The following is an 18,868-nucleotide window of genomic DNA, read 5'->3' as shown; positions in this document are numbered from 1 at the left end:
CACAACCCAAAGTAAAAAATGTTAACTTTATATATTTAAAATGAAGCTTCTTTCAGATAAATATCCTAGCAGTGATACATGTGGACTTGTTAGAGAAGAGATTAAGGCATCCTGTCATACCTCAGTCATTGTTCTGTGTTAAGCTAACTTTAAGATACAGTCATGGAAAAAATTATTAGACCACCCTTGTTTTCTTCAATTTCTTGATCATTTTAATGCCTGGTACAACTAAAGGTACATTTGTTTGGACAAATATAAAGATAACAACAAAAATAGCTCATAAGAGTTTAATTTAAGAGCTGATATCTAGCCATTTCCCATGTTTTCTTGATAATAACCAAAATCACTTAAGTTCTAGCATCAATAGCTATGGCATTGTACTACCAAAAACAGTGCTTTTAGGCATTCTATGTTTTCTTTCCTGCCTCTTTTAGTCACATGATACACACAGGAGTTAGTACTTGATTGCATAACCATTGTTTTTGATGACTGCAGCCATGCGTCTTGGCATGCTCTCCACCAGCTTCTGACATTGTTCTGCTGTCACAGCAGCCCATTCCTGTTGCACAAATTCAAACAAATTTGCTTTGTTTTTGGGCTTGTGGTTTTTGAGTTTGATGATTTTCCACAGGTTTTCCATTGGATTCAGATCTGGTGATTGAGCAGGCCAAGGCATGGTTCGAATGTTTGGTTCTCCATCCAGGCTTTAACTGACCTTGCCGTGTGGCAAGGGGCATTGTCTTGTTGGAAAATCCAGTCGTTCAAGGCAGGAAAGAGTTTTCCAGCTGATGGAAGAAGACTGTTTTCAAGAGTAGCCCTGTACATGACCTGGTTCATTCGCCCTTCACACAATTGCATTTGCCCTGTGCCACCCATACTGAAACAACCCCAGATCATCACTGATCCACCCCCATGTTTTACTGTAGGGGCAAGACAGTCTGGTTTGTAGGCTTCTCCAGGCTTCCTCCTAACCAGTAAGTTGGCTGGAGTGGGCATCAATTCAAAATTGGATTCATCACTGAAGAGAACCTAAGCCCAGTCATCAACGGTCCAATCCTTGTGATCCCTAGCAAAGAGTAACCGGGCCTTCCGCTGCCTTTCGTTGATGTAGGGCATCTTCCGTGCCCTGTGTGACTTCAGACAAGCTTCAAGAAGTCGGTTTCGAACTGTCCTTGCCGAACAAGTCACATGTCTTGACAGTGCCCACTCATTTTTAAGGTCCCTGTGCAATGCTGCTGATGACATGAAATGGCCTCTTATATGCCCTGGGAATACAATTCACCTTAAGCATTTCAAATAGGACATAAAGTATTTTGTAATTAGCTGCATTTTAGTCATGTTCATTGTATTCTTCAGGTAATATACCTTTAGTGATACCAGGCATTAAAATAAACAAGAAATTGAAGAAAACAAGGGTGGTCTAATAATTTTTTCCATGACTGTAGAGCTAGCATTAGCAAACATGGTAGTTTGGGGCAACTTGTCTCAGTCATCTGGGGGTAAGTTGTCACATGTGACAACTTACATGAACATGCCAAGTGCTCAAAGGAGAAGCCCTGCTTACTCCTTCTGGACAACCACTGCTCACATCTTTCAGAATCAGAATCAGAATCAGTTTTATTGCCAAGTATGTTTTCATATACAAGGAATTTTTTCTGGTGATTGGTGCAATTGAGGATCAGGGGGATCAGTGACAGTGGGGCTCTCTAGCCTATTTTTGTGGCGAGAGGTTTTGGTCCTGAAGGACCGCAGCCTCCTGCCAGAGGGGAGTGTCACAAAGAGTTTGTGTCCAGGGTGGGAGGAGTCAGCTACAATCTTCCTTGCACGCCTCAGAGTCCTTGAGGCGTACAGGTCCTGGAGGCATGGTAGATTGCAGCCAATCACCTTCTCAGCAGAGTGGATGATACACTGCAGTCTGCTTTTGTCCCTCTCCGTGGCAGCAGCGTACCAGATGGTGATGGAGGAGGTGAGGATGGACTCAATGATGGAGGTGTAGAAGTTCACCATCATAGTCCTTCGCAGGTTGAACTTCTTCAACTGCCTCAGGAAATACATCCTCTGCTGAGCTTTTTTGATGAGGGAGCTGATGTTCAGCTCCCATTTGAGATCCTCTGTGATTGTGGTTCCCAAGAAGCGGAAATGCTCCACTGTCTTCAGAGCGTTTAGCTCTAGGTTGTTCTGCCTGCACCAGGTCACCAGACGGTCAGTCTCCCACCTGTAGGCAGACTCATCGCCATCAGAGATGAGTCCAATGAGAGTGGTGTCGTCTGCAAACTTCAGGAGCTTGACAGACTGATGGCTGGAGGTGCAGGTGTTGGTGTACAGGGAGAAGAGCAGAGGAGAAAGAACGCAGCCTTGTGGGGATCCAGTGCTGATGGTCTGGGAGTCAGACACGTGCTTTCCTAGCTTCACGTGCTGCCTCCTGTCAGACAGGAAGTCGGTGATCCACCTGCAGGTGGAGTCAGGCACGCTCAGCTGGGAGAGCTTGTCCTGCAGCAGAGCCGGGATGATGGTGTTGAAGGCAGAGCTGAAGTCCACAAACAGGATCCTGGCATAGGTCCCTGAGGAGTCCAGGTGCTGGAGGATGAAGTGGAGAGCCATGTTGACGGCGTCATCTACAGACCTGTTGGCTCTGTAGGCGAACTGCAGGGGGTCCAGGAGTGGGTCAGTGATGGATTTGAGGTGGGACAGGACAAGGCGCTCAAATGATTTCATGACCACAGAGGTCAGGGCAATGGGTCTGTAGTCATTTAGACCTGTGGGCCTTGGTTTTTTGGGGACAGGGATGATGGTGGAGGATTTGAAGCAGGCTGGCACGTGGCAGGTCTCCAGTGAGGTGTTGAAGATGTCCGTGAACACTGGAGACAGCTGATCAGCACAGTGCTTCAGGGATGATGGAGAGACAGAGTCAGGACCGGCTGCTTTGCGGGGGTTCTGCTTCTTAAAAAGCCTGTTGACATCTCTCTCCAGGATAGAGAGAGACGTTCCTTTGGTAGGGGAGGAGGGGGGTTCTGATGTGGCTCTGATGTGGAGGTTAGTGTCAGGCTTGTCCCACTGTCTTTCAAAGCGGCAGTAGAACTCACTCAGATCGTTGGCCAGACGGAAGTCGTTAATGGAGTGGGGGGGTTTAGGTTTGTAGTTAGTGATCTGTCTGAGCCCTTTCCAGACAGAAGCAGAGTCGTTGGCTGAGAACTGGAGCTGAAGTTTCTCAGAGTACAGTTGTTTAGCTTCTCTCACCGCTTTGCTAAACCTGTACTTGGACTCTTTAAACTTGTCCCTGTCCCCACTCCTGAAAGCTTCCTCCTTTTGCCTCCTGAGCTGACTGAGCTTAGCTGTGAACCAGGGTTTGTCATTGTTATAACTCACCCTGGTGCATGATGGGATACAGCAGTCCTCACAGAAGCTGATGTATGACGTCACAGCCTCTGTGAACTCATCCAGACTGTTGGAAGCAGTCCTGAACACCTCCCAGTCAGTGCAGTCCAAACATGCCCGCAGATCCTCTATGGCTTCACTGCTGCACTGCTTCCATGTCCTCACAACAGGTTCACACAGTTTTAGTTTCTGCCTGTATGTGGGAATCAGGTGGACCATGACATGGTCAGAGTGGCCCAGTGCAGCCCGGGGGACGGCGTGATAAGCACCACTGATTGTGGGGTAACAGTGGTCCAGAGTGTTCCCCTCTCTGGTCGGGCAATTAACAGACTGTCTGTATTTGGGCAGTTCATGACTGAGGTTCCCTTTGTTAAAGTCACCAAGGACAATAACTACGGAGTCCGGGTTGGTCCGCTCCACACACAGTATCTGCTGTGGCCTGTGGTGGGATGTAAACACCGACCAGGATGAATGAGGTGAACTCACGGGGGGAGTAGAAGGGCCTGCAGTTTATGATGAAAGTCTCCAGGTCAGGAGAACAGTGCTGCAGGATCACTGTCACGTCTCTGCACCAGCCACTGTTTGCATAAAAGCAGATTCCTCCACCTTTGGTTTTGCCGGACAGCTCTGTGTCGCGATCCGCTCTGAAGAGCTGGAAGCCGGCCAGCTCCAGCGCAGAGTCCGGATCGATCCACACAGCCACGTCTCCGTGAAGCACAGGACGGCAGATGAAGAAAAGTCTCTGTTCTTCTGCACCAGTAGCTGAAGTTCATCCAGCTTGTTGGGCAGTGAACGCACCTTGGAGAGAAAGATACCTGGGAGCGGTGTGCAAGCGCACCAGCACGTTTTCCTCTCCTCCGGCGTTTCACTGCAAGAACAATGGTCAGTGACCTCTGACCAAAATGTCCAATAATTCCACAGGTGAGTCGAGAAAGGTGGAAAAAATCCTCTGGAGCTGTTTCTCTGATGTTAATGAGCTCTTCTCTGGTGAAAGAGCTCCGGAAACCAAGGCAGAAACTGAATTTACAAAGAAAATAAGGCGAAAAAAGTGCACACCAACACACCGAGGCAGCCATCCGCGGCGCCATGGCAACAGAATTTTTATTGATGAATCTTTCTATTGATGGGCTGAATTTTGCCAAAGAAAATGGCATCATCATGTTGTCCTTCCCACCCCACTGCTCGCACAGGCTGCAGCCTTTGGACAGAAGTGTTTATGGGCCGCTTAAAAAACATGTGAACTCTGTCTCTGATTCCTGGATGAGGAACAACCCAGGTAAAACACTCAACATCTATGACATCCCTGGGATTATAGCCACTGCCTATCCTCTGGCTGCAACCCCTCTTAATATCCAGGCTGGCTTTCGGGCGACAGGGATTCAGCCTTACAACAAGGATGTGTTCTTGGAGACAGAATTTGCTCCTTCTTATGTCTCACATCGCCCTCTACCAAGCCCAAGCACTAACCCAGCCATTCCAGGCTCCGAAACTGAGCCATCTTTTCCAGGCCCCAGCACCAACCCAACCATTTCAGGACCCAGCACTGACCAAGCTGCTCCAGGCCCTAGCAAGCCAGCCACCTTCACCAACACATTAACTCCAGAGGATATTAGGCCTTACCCAAAAGCTGGTCCAAGAAAACAAGTTAACCAGCAGAGAAAAAAGAGAAAAACTGCTATTCTCACCGACACACCTGTGAATGAGGCACTTGAAGCTGAAAGGCAGGCACAAGGGAAAAAAAGACTATTTAAAAAGAAAGGCAAGGCAACCAAATCCAAAATACCAAAGAAGCAAAGCACAGGGAAGAAGCAGAGGGCAGGTAAAAAAAGAAAAACTCCAGATGACTCCTCATTGGAAGAAGATGAGAACCTGTGCCTGGTCTGTGTAGAGCCATTTGGAAACAGCCGCCCAGGAGAAACCTGGGTGCAGTGCATAATATGCAAAGGATGGACCCACAAAGAATGCACCCCAGGCAAATCAGTGTACGTATGTCAGAACTGCGACCTAGATGAGGAGTCTGACTAGTGAGGTCAGGTTTTGTTTTAGTTTTTTTAAAATAGATCTTCCAGGACTAGTTTAGGACTTGTTTAATGTTGCATAATGTTTTATGTCAAGGTTTATTCACTTTCAAGTAAAAAAAAAGTAACAACAATAATTTTGTCCTTGTTTTATTAAGTGCAAAATCTAGTGTGACATCTTACCCCATACAGTGTGACAACTTACCCGTTGGTGGGGCAACTTGTCACATGTTCACAATCTCTATTTGATTGCTTATAACTCTGCACTGACACAAGATATGAATATGACATGAATACAAAATATATACCTGAGACTTTGGTCTTTCATCTGGTACACATTTTTTTAATATATGATGTATTGATTCCAAGAAATATATAAGAGTGTAAAAAGTGTGACAACAAGCCCCGGTCTCCCCTAAATATTGAAATCTTGAAATGTCTATACGGTCAGAAATACAGTGACAATAGCCCCTCAGTTAAAACCATATGTTCACTGCACCAGTCTGTTGCTGGATTTGTTCCTCCCATCCATATCAGCTGTGAATGTCCAAATTTAATCCTAGTGTAAGAGATGGAGACAAAATCTTTCTCTCTCCAGCTTCTGGCTGTCATCCTTATTTTTAAGATTGTATTGCTGTTGTGGTTTTAATATGACAAAGTAATTATAGAAGGTGACTTCAGTTTCCATGTAGATGGCAATATAAAGGTGTCTGATTTTTTAAAATTCAATTGAAGCCTTTAATGTGATTCAGTTTGGCTCCATATCTTGGACTTTGTCACACTGGACATTTCATTCAGCTCCTACAATCATCTGACTTCATTGCTGATCATTAAATTGTCACATGTTGATGATCCAACAATTGATGGAGATAATTTTCCACCTTATATACCAGAAGATGGTCAGCAGAGCAGTGATGATAGATCTGATCAGCAGGGCAGTGGACGACACTGTGTGGGATCCAGAAGATGGGGCGTAAACACCAGTGAGTTAAAAGTTTTGATGTTGAGCCAGGAACTAGTGGAAGTCATGCTGTGGGATCCAAAGCACGTGGGCATAAATGTCAGCGTGGTAATCCCGATGTGGAACAACCAGGTCATGAGGCGCCAGAACCTGATCTTGATGATGATCCTGATGTGGAACAACTAAGTAATGAGGAACTAAGTGATGAGGATTACTATCCATCAGATACACCAGAATCTGATCAGCAGAACAGGGATGCTACTGACAGGGATGATGAACCACCACTCCGTCCACATGCATCTGAACCCAGGGCGAAACCAAAAAAACTTGGATGTGAAGATGGCTGGAAGTGAAGTGTATTTTCTCCAGACTTGGTTCAAGATGAAAGGTGAGAAGAAAGAAAAGATTGGCAGCCACTGGACTACGTGTTGACACAGAGTTGATGAAACTCATTGCTGACTGTACAAATGCTATGTCACTAGCCACCAATGGTACATCTCTTAATACTTCCACTGATGAGATTTATCTTTTTTTTGGAGCATCAATTTTGATGTTTTGCATGCCTTACCCACATGTGAGGCTGTTCTGGTCCAGTGCCTTCTGAATCCCTGCCATTAGCAATGGAATCACACGTGACAGATTCTTTCAACTCAGGCAACATCTGAAAGTAGTCATTGATTATGACATTTCAGAAGAAATGAGAAAAGCTGACAGGTTCTGGAAGACAAGGCCTTTCATGGATCGCATTCTCAACGGCTGCTTGCGTGAGGCTCGACCGGAATGTGTATCAATCAACGAAAAGATGATCCCATTCACAGGAGCTTGTCCATTCCAACAATATGTGCCAGCAAAGCCCAACCCAGTTGGCATGGAGACCTCAGTGGATGGCGTTGTTCTGGACTTTGAGGTCTATCAAGGTGCAATTACGCTGAGCTCACAGTTTGAGGAAGCAAAGTAACTGGTCATCGAACGTCTGGCAAAAACTCTGGTACAAAACTGTACTGTGATCAGTTCTTCACAACCATGAAAGCTGTGAATCGAACACTGGAGAAGCAGATGTACCTCACTGGTACAGTAGTGAAGAACCGGGTCACTGTAGAATCCACACAGGAATGTGAGGACTGTGAAAAAGTGTTCTGAAGTAAGAATGACTTAGTCTTAAGAATCCACATAGGAGAGAATCCATTTCAGTGTTAGGAATGTGGAGAAATATTTTGCAGTATTTGCAATTTGTTTGCAAATGTTTTTGCTCAGTTTAGGCATTGAAATATACAGTTTTATACTTTGTTACACAATGGTGACTTTATTGTGTTTTATAGTAAACTAAGTCCTGATGTCCTCATATGAGGACAAATTGTTCAAAAACAATGTTTGGTGATGTTCCAGTATAAATGGCTTCTCAGGACTCACATTACACCTGTCAAACGGCACTGTATTAATACTGAGATGCCTGACAGTTGCATTAAGTGCAATGTGGAAGTTGGTACCCTCTTTCATTGCGTGTGGGGATGTCAACAGCTCCAGATGTTCTGGAGAGAGGTTCTTGAGCTCATTTCTAGACTGACAGAAAGTGTAGTTCCTGTTGAAGCTAAAATATGTCTACCTCACATATACCCTGTAGATTTTCTGGTGAATGTTAGGAAATGCAAACTCATTCATTTCTGCGTGTTGCAAGCCAAATGTCTAATTGCACTAAAATGGAAAGAAACTCAGAGACCTAAATCTAGTCATTGGATAAGCGATAAGTCTTACAGTCTGGCATTAGAAAAAATGATCTACGCATGATAACAGGCAAAGTTGAAGATCTTTGCAGGATGTGGACACCTTTTTCACATTTCATTAATGACCTGACTATGCAAATGCCTGTGTTCGGACAAGGACTGCTCCCAAAGTCATCCCAACGTAACTTGTAATTTGTAGTGCTGCTAGGATATTGGGGTTCTGAACAAAAAAGAGATTAGAATGATAACCAAATGATACACTTAAGTTTTTAATTTATTTTTAATTCATTAGAATGGTCTCATTATTTCAGATGTATGTTTACATGTATATATGTTTATACAGTCAGTTCCATAAATATTTGGACAGTGACAGTGTGGTGTCTCTCTTCGTGACCACAATAGATTTGAAATGAAGCAGTCAAGATGTGATTTAAGTGTAGTCTTTCATCTTTAATTCAAGGTGTTGAACAGAATATTGCATTAACTGTTAAGGAATAACAACTACTTTTCTACATACTCCCCCATTTTCAGAGGCTCAAAGGTAATTGGACAATTGACTGACAAGCAGTTTTATGGCCAGATGTGTCCTGTTACCTTGTTATTCCATAACAAACTAAGCAGATAAAAGTTCTGGAGTTGATTACAAATGTTGCATTTGCATTTGGTTCTTGTTCCCTGGAATTCTCAGCATATGGTCCAAAAAAGTGTCACTGCAAGTGAAGGAAGCATCATTAGGCTGGAAAAAACAAAAGAAACCTCTGAGAAAAATAGAAGAAACTTTAGGAGTGCCCAATCCACAATTTGGTACATTCCTAAAAAGGAGGAAGGCATTGGCAAGCTCACCAACATCAAAAGGCCTTGAAGATTTCTTGTCTTAGTGAAGAAAAAACCCTTCATAACATCTACTGAAATCAAGAATACTCAGGACAAGGTAGGCATGTCACTGTCAAAGTCTAAAATCAAGAAACACCTTCATGAATCCAAGTACAGAGGGTTTACGACAACTGGTAACCCTGTAGAACAGGAATGCCAGATTAGATTTTGCCAGAAAACATCTCAAAATCCTTCCCAGTTTCGGAACAAGACATCTTTGGACAGATTAAACAAGGATTAACTTGTACCAGAATGATGGGGAAAGGAAAGTGTGGAGAAGGAATGGCTCATGATCCGAAGCATACCAGGGAGGAGGCAGTGTTATGGAGGCAGTGTTATGGCATGGGCATGTATGGCTGCTAATGAAACTGCTTCACTAGTGTTTATTGATGACGTTACTGCTGATAGAAGTAGTAGAATGAATTCTGAAGTGTATAGGACTATATTATCTGCTCAGATTTAGCCAAATGCTGCAAAACCAATAGGACAGCATTTCAGTGCAGATGGACAATGACTCCAAAACATACTGCAAAAGCAACCCAAGAGCTTCTCAAGACAAAGAAATAGAATATTCTTCAATGGTCAAGTCAGTCACCTGATCTCAACCCAATTAAGCATGTGTTTCACTCACTTAAGATAAAACTTGAAGGCAGAAAGACCCACAAACAAGCAGCAACTGAGGACAGCTGCAGTAAAGCAAAACAAAGCATCTGATGGGAGGAAACTCAGCATGTGGTGATGTTGATGGGTGACAGACTGCAGACAATCATTGACTGCAAAGGATTTTCCTCCAAATATCAAAAATAATGCTTATTTTCACAAGTTTGTTTGTTTGTCCAATTACTTTTGAGCATCTGAAAATGAGGTAGTATGTGTAAAAGTAGTTGTTATTCCTTACTGGTTGATGCAATATTTTTGTTGAACAATTTGAATCAAAGATGAAAGACTACATTTAAATCACATCTTGACTGCTTCATTTCCAATCTATTGTGGTGGTGTAAAGAGACAAAAAATTTTAAAAATGTGTCATTGTCCAAATACTTGTGGACCTGACTGTATCCATGTATTGATGGTCATCAGTTTGCGCAGGTCTAAGCCCGCCCTTCAGCTAGGGTGACCATTTCCATAACACCAAAAAGGAGGACATTATGCGGCATATCAATAAATTACTATGGTGTACATAGGACTCTGGTATACTCTCATTTATAGTACAATTGTGAGTGGTTTAAAGATGATGTTTGTGTAGCTGAATAGGCTACACAAACATACAGCGGCCGGACAGGGCATTGAAAATCCGGACTGTCCGGCCTAAAGCCGGATGCCTGGTCACCCTACCTTCAGCCCGTTGATGTTAGAGGGAAGGACAGTGAGGTGGTGCACACTGTGATGACCCCAACCACTCTGCCTGCCTGCTTGTTTGTTTAGTATTTGTGTATTTGGTTCCAAAGTTTAATGAAAAGGACCCTGACATTTTCTTTGTGTTGTCTGAGCGTTTAGCAGAGGCACGAAATTGGTCTGACTCTGAATGCACTCTTCTACTTAAGTGTGTGCTGACTGGCAAAGCCCATGTGGCATTTTCAGCCTTAAGCTTTGCTGATGGTAGTAGCTACCAGTTAGTTAAAGATGCTGATGAGTTGGTAGCTTATCATCACTGGTTCACATCTTTTAAGAACGAGAAGCAACCTAGCAATGCTCACAATTCAGCCACTCATTTTAGCTCATTTTGCTGCATCCCAAGTAAAGACCTTGGAGGATGAAATGGAAATAATCTTGCTGGTGCAGTTTAAAAGTACCTTGCCTGACTGTGTTGATACTTATGAGCATAAAGCAAGCAATATTTCAGAAGCTGCCAAAGTAGATGATGAGTTTTTGATGACTCATAAAGTTGGTGGAAGTCATTGTCGTGGTGAGGCTGGTTGTACACAGAGTTTTGTGGGGTTACCTCTAGTAAGGGGTTGACAGAAGGGACAAAAGTTTTCAGTTAAAGTGAGCAGTGGTTTACATGGGAAGTTGGACCCCAATCGTGTCTGTAACGACTGTTTTGCTAAGGGACACTGGAGAAATGAGTGTCCAGTTTTGAGGAAAAAAGGTAAGCCTCGGTATATACCACCAAAACCATCTGGAGTTGCTGCATCTTTGCTTGGGGAAGAAAGAGCATGTGTTATTGCTGCTGTGCAAGCATAAACAAAACCAGCATTAGACTCAGCGACAAAAATTCCTGTTGTGGAGAAAAATCGACAAATCCCTCTGTTAATGAGAGACTGACCCTGGTTATGCTGCATGTGTGTCTGATGGCTTTGCCTCATTGATGGGGAGTGAGAGAAAAGTGCCTGTAAAGATACTGAGAGATGCAGGGGCACTGGATTAATTTATTGTGAGCTCTGTATTACCTTTCTCTTCTGAGACCGACACTGGCTCAAGTGTTGATGTCCGAGGGATGGGGTTGACAGTCTTTTCTGCTCCAAAGCATAAAGTGACATTATACTCAGATCTGGTGCAAGGTGACATAGCCATGACAGTACGTCCTTCCTTGCCTATGGGTGGAATAAATATCATCTTGGGTAATGACCTGGCTGGCAAACAAGTGTGGTGTTCCTGTGCCAGTGGTTACTTACACTTCCCAGATAGAAGCTTAAGAGTTTTCAAAAACTCCCCCTGTGGTGCTTCCCACTGGTGCATTGAGTCAGTCGTGTCTTAACAAGATCAAAAAGGCTGTGCCTGCATTTCCCTTGCCTGTGTCTCACAGTTCCCTGGTGAAACAACAAAAAGACGATCCTGAACATCGGGCACTGTACACCCAGGTGCTCTCAGATAGTGAGGTAGAGTGCAGCTCGTAGTTACTTTCTCCAAGATGGTCTGTTGGTGAAGAATTGGGTTCCCGAGGAAGACTGTTTTGTGGGGGATGAAACTGTACAAATTGTTTTGCATTCTAAGTTAAGACTCACAGTACTTCAGGCTGCTCGTGATGGTGTGGCAGGTCATTGAGGTGTAAGAAAAACCTACGACCGTGTTCTGTGACAATTTTATTGGCCTCGGTTAAGGAGAAATATTTCTGCTTTCATTAAAACTTGCCTTGTGTGCCAGTTGACTGGAAAACCAAATCAAATGATTAAGCCTGCCCCACTTTTCCCCCTCCCAGTTGCTGAATATCACTTTGAACATCTGATCGTCGATTGTGTTGGTCCCTTGCCATGCTCTACACCTGGTAGTACTTTTTTGCCCGTTCCATCACCACTAAGTCAGCTGTGAAAGCTCTGACACAGTACATGTCCGTTTTTGGTGTCCCAAAGGTGGTTCAGTCTGATCAGGGGTCTAACTTCAGTTCAACGTTGTTTGCAGAAGTGTTAACACAGCTGAATATCACACATCCTCAATACAGTGCCTACTATACTCTGAAACTGAGAGCTCTGGAATGGTTTTATCAAACCCTGAAGTCCCTTCTTTGTGCATATTTCACAGTTAGACTATGACTGGGAGGAAGGTTTACCCTGGCTTATGTTAGCTGCCAGGGAAGTGTCCCAAGAAAGTTAAGGCTTCAGCCCTAATTATTTGGACTTTGGTCACACAGTTCGAGGCCCTTTAACTTCCCTACATAGTGATTGGCAAGCTGAGGAGGCCCCAGAAAACTTAATAGATCATATAAATGGTTTCTGACAGCGGTTGTAGCAGGCAAATAAAATGGCAAGAGAAAATCTGCAAGAAGCACAGAGTAAAATGAAAACTTTTAATGATCAACGTGGTGAACGCCATGAATCTAGTCCTGGTGATCAAGTTCTGGCATCTCTACCTTTAGTTGGCTCTCCTTTCCAGGCCAAGTTTTCTGGCCCTCACCCAGTGGCTCATAAACGGACAGACTTGAACAATATAATCTCAACCCCTGACAGGAAGAAGTCTATGCAATTGTGTCACATTAATTTGTTGAAGCCTTATTATGCTCGCTCTCTTGTGCCTCGTTCATCATGTCCCTCTGTTGCTGCAGCTGTTTCAGTGGATCGTTCATCCCCACCTCTTCATCACAAAGCAGACTTTGAACTTGTGTACATTTGTGTAGATGATGGGATTTTAAGAGAATGTCTCAAAAGCTCTGAGTTCCTTGATAAGATGGATGAAATGTTGAAACATTTACCTGAACAGAAGCGGGCTGAATTGGTCAATTTGACCAATTCAGCCGGTAGGACAACATTTTTACCGCATGTCTCCGAAGAAGCGTGAGAAAATGAGGTCAAATACTTGGTGGATAATTAGATTGCTTATTGGGTTTGTCATCATTCCTATCAAGTTAAAAGTAATAACCAAAGGTAAACTGAACTGTCACAGTTTACAGGCACACTTCCTATGTCCTGCACTTCCTGTAGATGTATACCTGTGTAACTTTTCCACTTTAACTGTGCTGTTAAGACCTAGGTGATAACACAGGAATATAAATCAGTGCAACTGTAGGTTTATCATTCTGCTTCAGGTGGGATTCATTATGTACGAACAGGAGTCACTAATTAACCGTTTAACACAGCTACACACTTTTCTCACTCGACACTTTCCACTGTCTTGATTCTTTGATTCACTGACTCTGAGTCAGTATTCAAACCTTAGAAGCCACTTTTAAGATCAAAGGGAAAGTCCAGATGTTTTGTGGATCATTTAATACACATTTGATGTTAAATGAGTTTGTGTATGACATTGTGGAATCCTTGGGGTCTTAATGAAACTGTAAATGGAGTGTAAACATTCAGGTTAACTGACAGGTCCATGGAGCTAGAGTCCCTTAGATTCACTGCTCTGTTGGTTTAGACTGTGGTCACAGAAAACAAGTCTCTACCAGGTTAATTAGTGAAGGCCTCAGTCTGCACTAAACAAAGAGGACATGTGAAACCCTCTGACAGCAGAGTCAGCTGATTCAAGTCACGATACAGACCAGTTAGCTTAGAGCACACTGAGGCCTCAACAGGCACACTCTGTTACCATGTGTACAACACTACTGAGCTCAGGTCAGCTTTACCCACTCCATCAGTGTCAGTTTAGCCCTTAACATTGCTTAATTTAAGATTCTTCATAATCTTTACAGCAGAGCAGTCCCAACATTCACTGGTCCATCTGTACAACGTTATCTGTTAGCTTCAGGTTAGCTTGCTAACACTGCTCAGATAACTGGCAGTTTTTTGTCAGACGTTCAGTTTGAGAACCGCAGTGATGAAATTCTTCCGATGCATCATTTGAGCCGCTGCTGTTGGTCCAGAGATGGAGATGATGTCTGAGTGGAGTCAGTATCTGAGACGGAGTGAGACGCCCTCTCTCTGATCAAAGACCTTTATCTGATCGTCTCTATCTGATCACCTTTGTCTAATCAACTCTATCTCATCACCTCTATCTGATCATCTTTATCTAATCACCTCACATTGATCACCTCTCTTCAATCTCCTCGCTCTGATCACCTTTAATGACCTTTATCTGATCACCTCTCTCTGATCACCTCTCATTGATCACGCCTTCTCCATCTCAGAGGGACCACTGATGTTGAAACAAACAACAGCTGGTTCTGGGAAATGACAGCACCTTTGCTTCCACAGAGCGTCCTCTGACCTGGGTCTGACAACGTGTGAGGTGTGTTTCACCAGGTCCTTCGTCCTACGTGACGTACTCCTCATCGTCACTAGGTTCTGATTTAATGTGGTCTGGGTGGAGCAGAGGGAAGTGAGGTGCTGTAGTCCTGGTGCAGACGTACCACTCTTTAATGTTAGACAACTGAGGTAAGGCTGGGTTGACGGAGCGCTGGCTCCTCCGCGGGGTCCTGCCGCTCTGCTGCTTTTGGGCCAGCTGACTCTTCAGGCCTGACAGAGACAGGTCCAGAGGCATCGCCATGGGAGACGAGCTCCGCAGCAGCAGCTTGTGGTCCACGTCGCTGGCTGAGCTGAGGTCCAACTCGTGATGAGACAGAAGAGGAAAATGAATATTTTTGTTGGCAAGTGAAGGAGAGAGGCGGTTCATCTTCAGGTCGAGGGGCTCGAGGAGCGCCTGGTGAGGCTGCTGCAGCTGATGAGGGATGGGATCGTATGAGTCCTGGGGTTCAGAGGTAGGTGACAACTTGATGTGAACCTTCATGTGTTTGCGCAGGGAGCTGGGGTGGGTGTAGGACTTGGTGCAGCCTAGGGCCTTGCAGTCGTAGGGCTTCGAGGCCGTGTGTACCTGCGAGTGCTTCTTCCGGTCGCTGCTGTTGGCGAAGCGTCGCTCGCAGAACTCACACTGGAACGGCTTCTCGCCTGCAATACACACAGGATAGTCATAGAACCACAGTCATAAACGGGTCCTGATCTACAGGTTAGTAATAATCCATAATTTAATCTGTCTGTGAAGAACTTTTTGCTCTACAGACGCCCTGACCACTCACATACATCTACTCAACTGACAACACTGTGGAGCGGTACTGGTTTAATGTCTGAGTGGAGAGACAGTTAGACCAGTTCACACCAGTCAGAGTTTAAAGTGAGAATATCAGAGAAAACAACACTGGACAAACTGGGAAGTTTCTCCTGCAAACATTCAGGTCTGTTTCAGTTTCAGTGTGGAAAATGTTTTAAATCTAATGTCTATGACGTCATGTAACTGATGATATGTGTCTGTGTGTGTGTGTGTGTGTGTGTGTGTGTGTGTGTGTGTGTAGACTGGAACAGTGGCAATACTGTCAACCAGTGACAGGAGCTGATTGTAGCTCTGAATTTTATTGATTTCCATGATGACCCTCACAGTAACTGAAATAACAAACTGTTCAATTGTGTGGTTTTAATCTCTGGTGTCCATCTTTGAATTTCTCCTTTTACAGATTCCGTTTATTGTCCTTTGTCTCTAGACTGTTATTCACTGTAAACTGTGGGGATATATGTCCACGTATCCACAACACTAAAGTGGACCAGCCCTTGTGTCACTTTGCTTTGTTTGTATGATGTGAGTTGTTTTGTGTTTAAAGACAAAATAGAAATACTATCAGAAAACAGTCAAGTTCACAGTATCAAGCTTAAGTCCGTGTAAATGTATCTGAAAGTCCTGTGACTCATCATGTACATCTACCAAAAATTTGGGCTGGGGATTGGTGCAAAGTCCTAGGACCCTATGGGGCATTTACATATAAATATAAATATAAATACATTATGTACACAGACAGTGACAGACTAAAGGAGATGCCTTCATAAAGAGTCTCAGTCAGTTGATGTCTCCAGAGCAGCTTCACTGTCCTCCATTCTTCATCAACTGATGATGATGATGATGGAGAGCGCTGTCTTACACATATCTCCAACTGTCCAACAGTTTTCAGGTTGTTAAACATAGATATACATATATATACATATACACTATATATATATATATATATATATATATATATATATATATATATATATATATATATAAACACCACAGCTGTGGGTTATCATGTAATTAGAAACTATATTGAAGCTCTATGTCCCTTTATGGTTGACTGGTGTTGATGAAGGTCCTTGTGACTGGAGTGTGTAGGAGACTAAGATCAACCAGGTGGTGGTGCCTCTTCTGATCTTGATCCTCCTCCATCACTACACCTGCTTTGTCTTTTCAGCTCCTGTTTTCCTTCATCAGACTTCTGACTCTCTAATAAACCACTCTCTGATAATGAATGAGTTTCAGTGGTGTCCTGGCAGCTGAGCATCACTGAATCTGTTCAGGGACCTGTGCTGAGAATCATCCTGGTTCTCATACGGACTAATAAACCATGACCTGCCCATTAAAACAAACAACAGGCACAGAGCCTGGTAACCAACCTGGCAACACAGGAGCTGCTGTTATTGATATCTAATAACTGATTAATAATCATCAGAGACAGATGTATCCACCATCAGTAAAGTGTCTAAAAAGCCTTCAGTCTGAACTCTGTGAACTACATCCTCCACGTTTCTGTAAACTCATTAAAATCATCAATAACCTTTAATCCTGACTCTTCCCCCACCTCCCGTCACCTTACATGACTCCTGTACCCTACAGCCGTGATTCCTTTAGGAGACAAGGGAGCAGTGAAGGACGGAGTGAACCGGAGCTGAACCGGGCCTCCGTAAACATGGAGGGGATTCCTCCCAGGCTGGGGCCAGTCTGAGAACCTCTTTATCCTGTGTGTGTCAGGAGCTGCTGTCCTGACGGGCCGCACAGTCAGCGTGTCCACATGTGTGTGTGTGTGTGTGTGTGTGTGTGTTCTCAGACAATCATGAAGCCATACCAGTGTGCGTGCGCGTGTGGATCTTGAGGTTCTCGGAGCGCGCGAACATCTTGCCGCAGTTGGGAAACGCGCACGAGAAGGGCTTCTCCCCGGTGTGCACGCGGATGTGGTTGATGAGTTTGTATTTGGCTTTGAACGCCTTCCCGCCGCGCGGGCACTCGGCCCACATGCACACATGGCTGAGGGTCTCGAGCCCCGCGGCTACGTGCTCGGTGGTGACGTGGTCCACCAGCTCGTGCATGGAGCTGAAAGTTTGGTCGCAGGCGGATGTCGCCGTCCGCCCCAGCCTCGGTCTGGAAGTTCGGTCAGTCCATTTGCAGACCAGCTCGGTTTTGACGGTGGGGCCTTTGGAGAAATCCAGCAGGCCGTCTACCCCCCCGCCGGCACCGCTGTCGGCAGAAGCGGAGATGCTAGCGGTTCTCGGCTGGGGCGGCGAGACGATGCTCGAAGCTCCGGAGTTGTTGTTCCCCAGCGGAGAGACGAGGCCATTGTGCCTGGCCACTACAGCCGTCCGCTTCATGCTCGGCACGGCGGGCTGCCCCGCTCCTGTCGCCAACCACAGTCCTCCGTCCTCCGAAAACCAGTTCGATCCTGGAGGCAGGCGTCTGCCGCGTCCCCGCTGCCTTTCTGCGTGTTTTTGGTGGAAGGAAGAGCGCATGCGGCACCGTCTTTACCCCCCGCTGCTCGGTGTTAGATCCCGAGAGTCACAGCCTCCATGCTTTTATTTACTGTGTGAATGGAGGTGAACGGAGTCGAAGGAATACAGCCTGCTGCGGCCCAACACTGTGCAGTGGCGTCCTTGTCTCCTTTCCTCCCCCACTCCTTTCTTCAGCCCTGCTTGTCCAACTAACACATAGACCCCTGTGGTCAGACACACATCGACCAGACACTATGAAAAGAAATCTCATATTTACAGGATCGTTTAACAAGAATTCAAGTGTCTCACACACGTTTCCACTGTGACTCAGACAATAAGAGATTTTTTTTAACCATGAAATTATAAATATTCTCATCCAACTTACGCACCAATTTTATAGCCGTCATTATTATTATTATTATTATTGACAATAATTAATGGTCATAATAATAACAGTTCTCCTGAAGAGACATATCTCAGCAGAAAAAGTGAATATCACTAGTGAGTGTTAGGTTCTACAGAGAAAATGACTAAAAATAACTGATCAGATATTAAATAGTACATGATTCTTTTTTTTCAGTTGACAATTCTATTACTGCATCAGCTGTGTCAGCTGTAAAGACCACAGCTTAGAGTCGCAGTACGAAGTCTGGGACCAGGTTGAAGACCAAGCAACAGTGAGCACAAACACATGAAGGGAGAATGAGAACTGGACTAACTGTCCTGAGTGTCTCTTTGAACAGTCCCTCACTGATTCATTATACTGATGTTCTCAACATCCTCCACATGAATATTGGGAACATTTCATCCTCTGGTGGTGGAGGTCTTTGTCTCTGTGTGTTTGTGTTGATGCTCTGTGACCTGTGTAATACCTGTCCTACCTGTACATCAGTCAGAAGTCTACTGACCTTATCCTGAAGAAGACAATGAGCTGAAACACCAATAAAGAAATATAATATATATAATATAAAACTGCATCAGAGTGACATTTTTCTGTTCCTTTCTGTGATGTCCACCTCTAAGCCAGTGCCTCACCTGTACAGGTGTTTG

The 18,868-nt window shown here is 44.5% G+C and overlaps 1 protein-coding gene across 1 annotated transcript; it reads right to left on the bottom strand.

Moving 5' to 3' along the window:
• Nucleotides 1–13,571: 13,571 nt before the first annotated feature.
• On the bottom strand, nt 13,572–17,951 carry LOC139623382 (zinc finger protein ZIC 4-like). The gene is made up of 2 exons (XM_071481600.1): nt 17,182–17,951; nt 13,572–15,202 (listed from the first exon to the last, which is right to left on the bottom strand). The coding sequence occupies exons 1-2, from the start codon at nt 17,837–17,839 to the stop codon at nt 14,571–14,573; spliced, it is 1,290 nt and encodes a 429-aa protein (XP_071337701.1). The 5' UTR covers nt 17,840–17,951; the 3' UTR covers nt 13,572–14,570.
• Between the last annotated feature and the right edge of the window lie 917 nt (nt 17,952–18,868).

Source organism: Trachinotus anak, unplaced genomic scaffold, assembly GCF_046630095.1.
Source record: "Trachinotus anak isolate AG129_WGS33_773 ecotype Australia unplaced genomic scaffold, CSIRO_AGI_Tana_v1 ptg000007l, whole genome shotgun sequence".
Lineage (NCBI taxonomy): Eukaryota > Metazoa > Chordata > Actinopteri > Carangiformes > Carangidae > Trachinotus > Trachinotus anak.
This window is presented reverse-complemented; position numbering and strand designations above follow the sequence as displayed.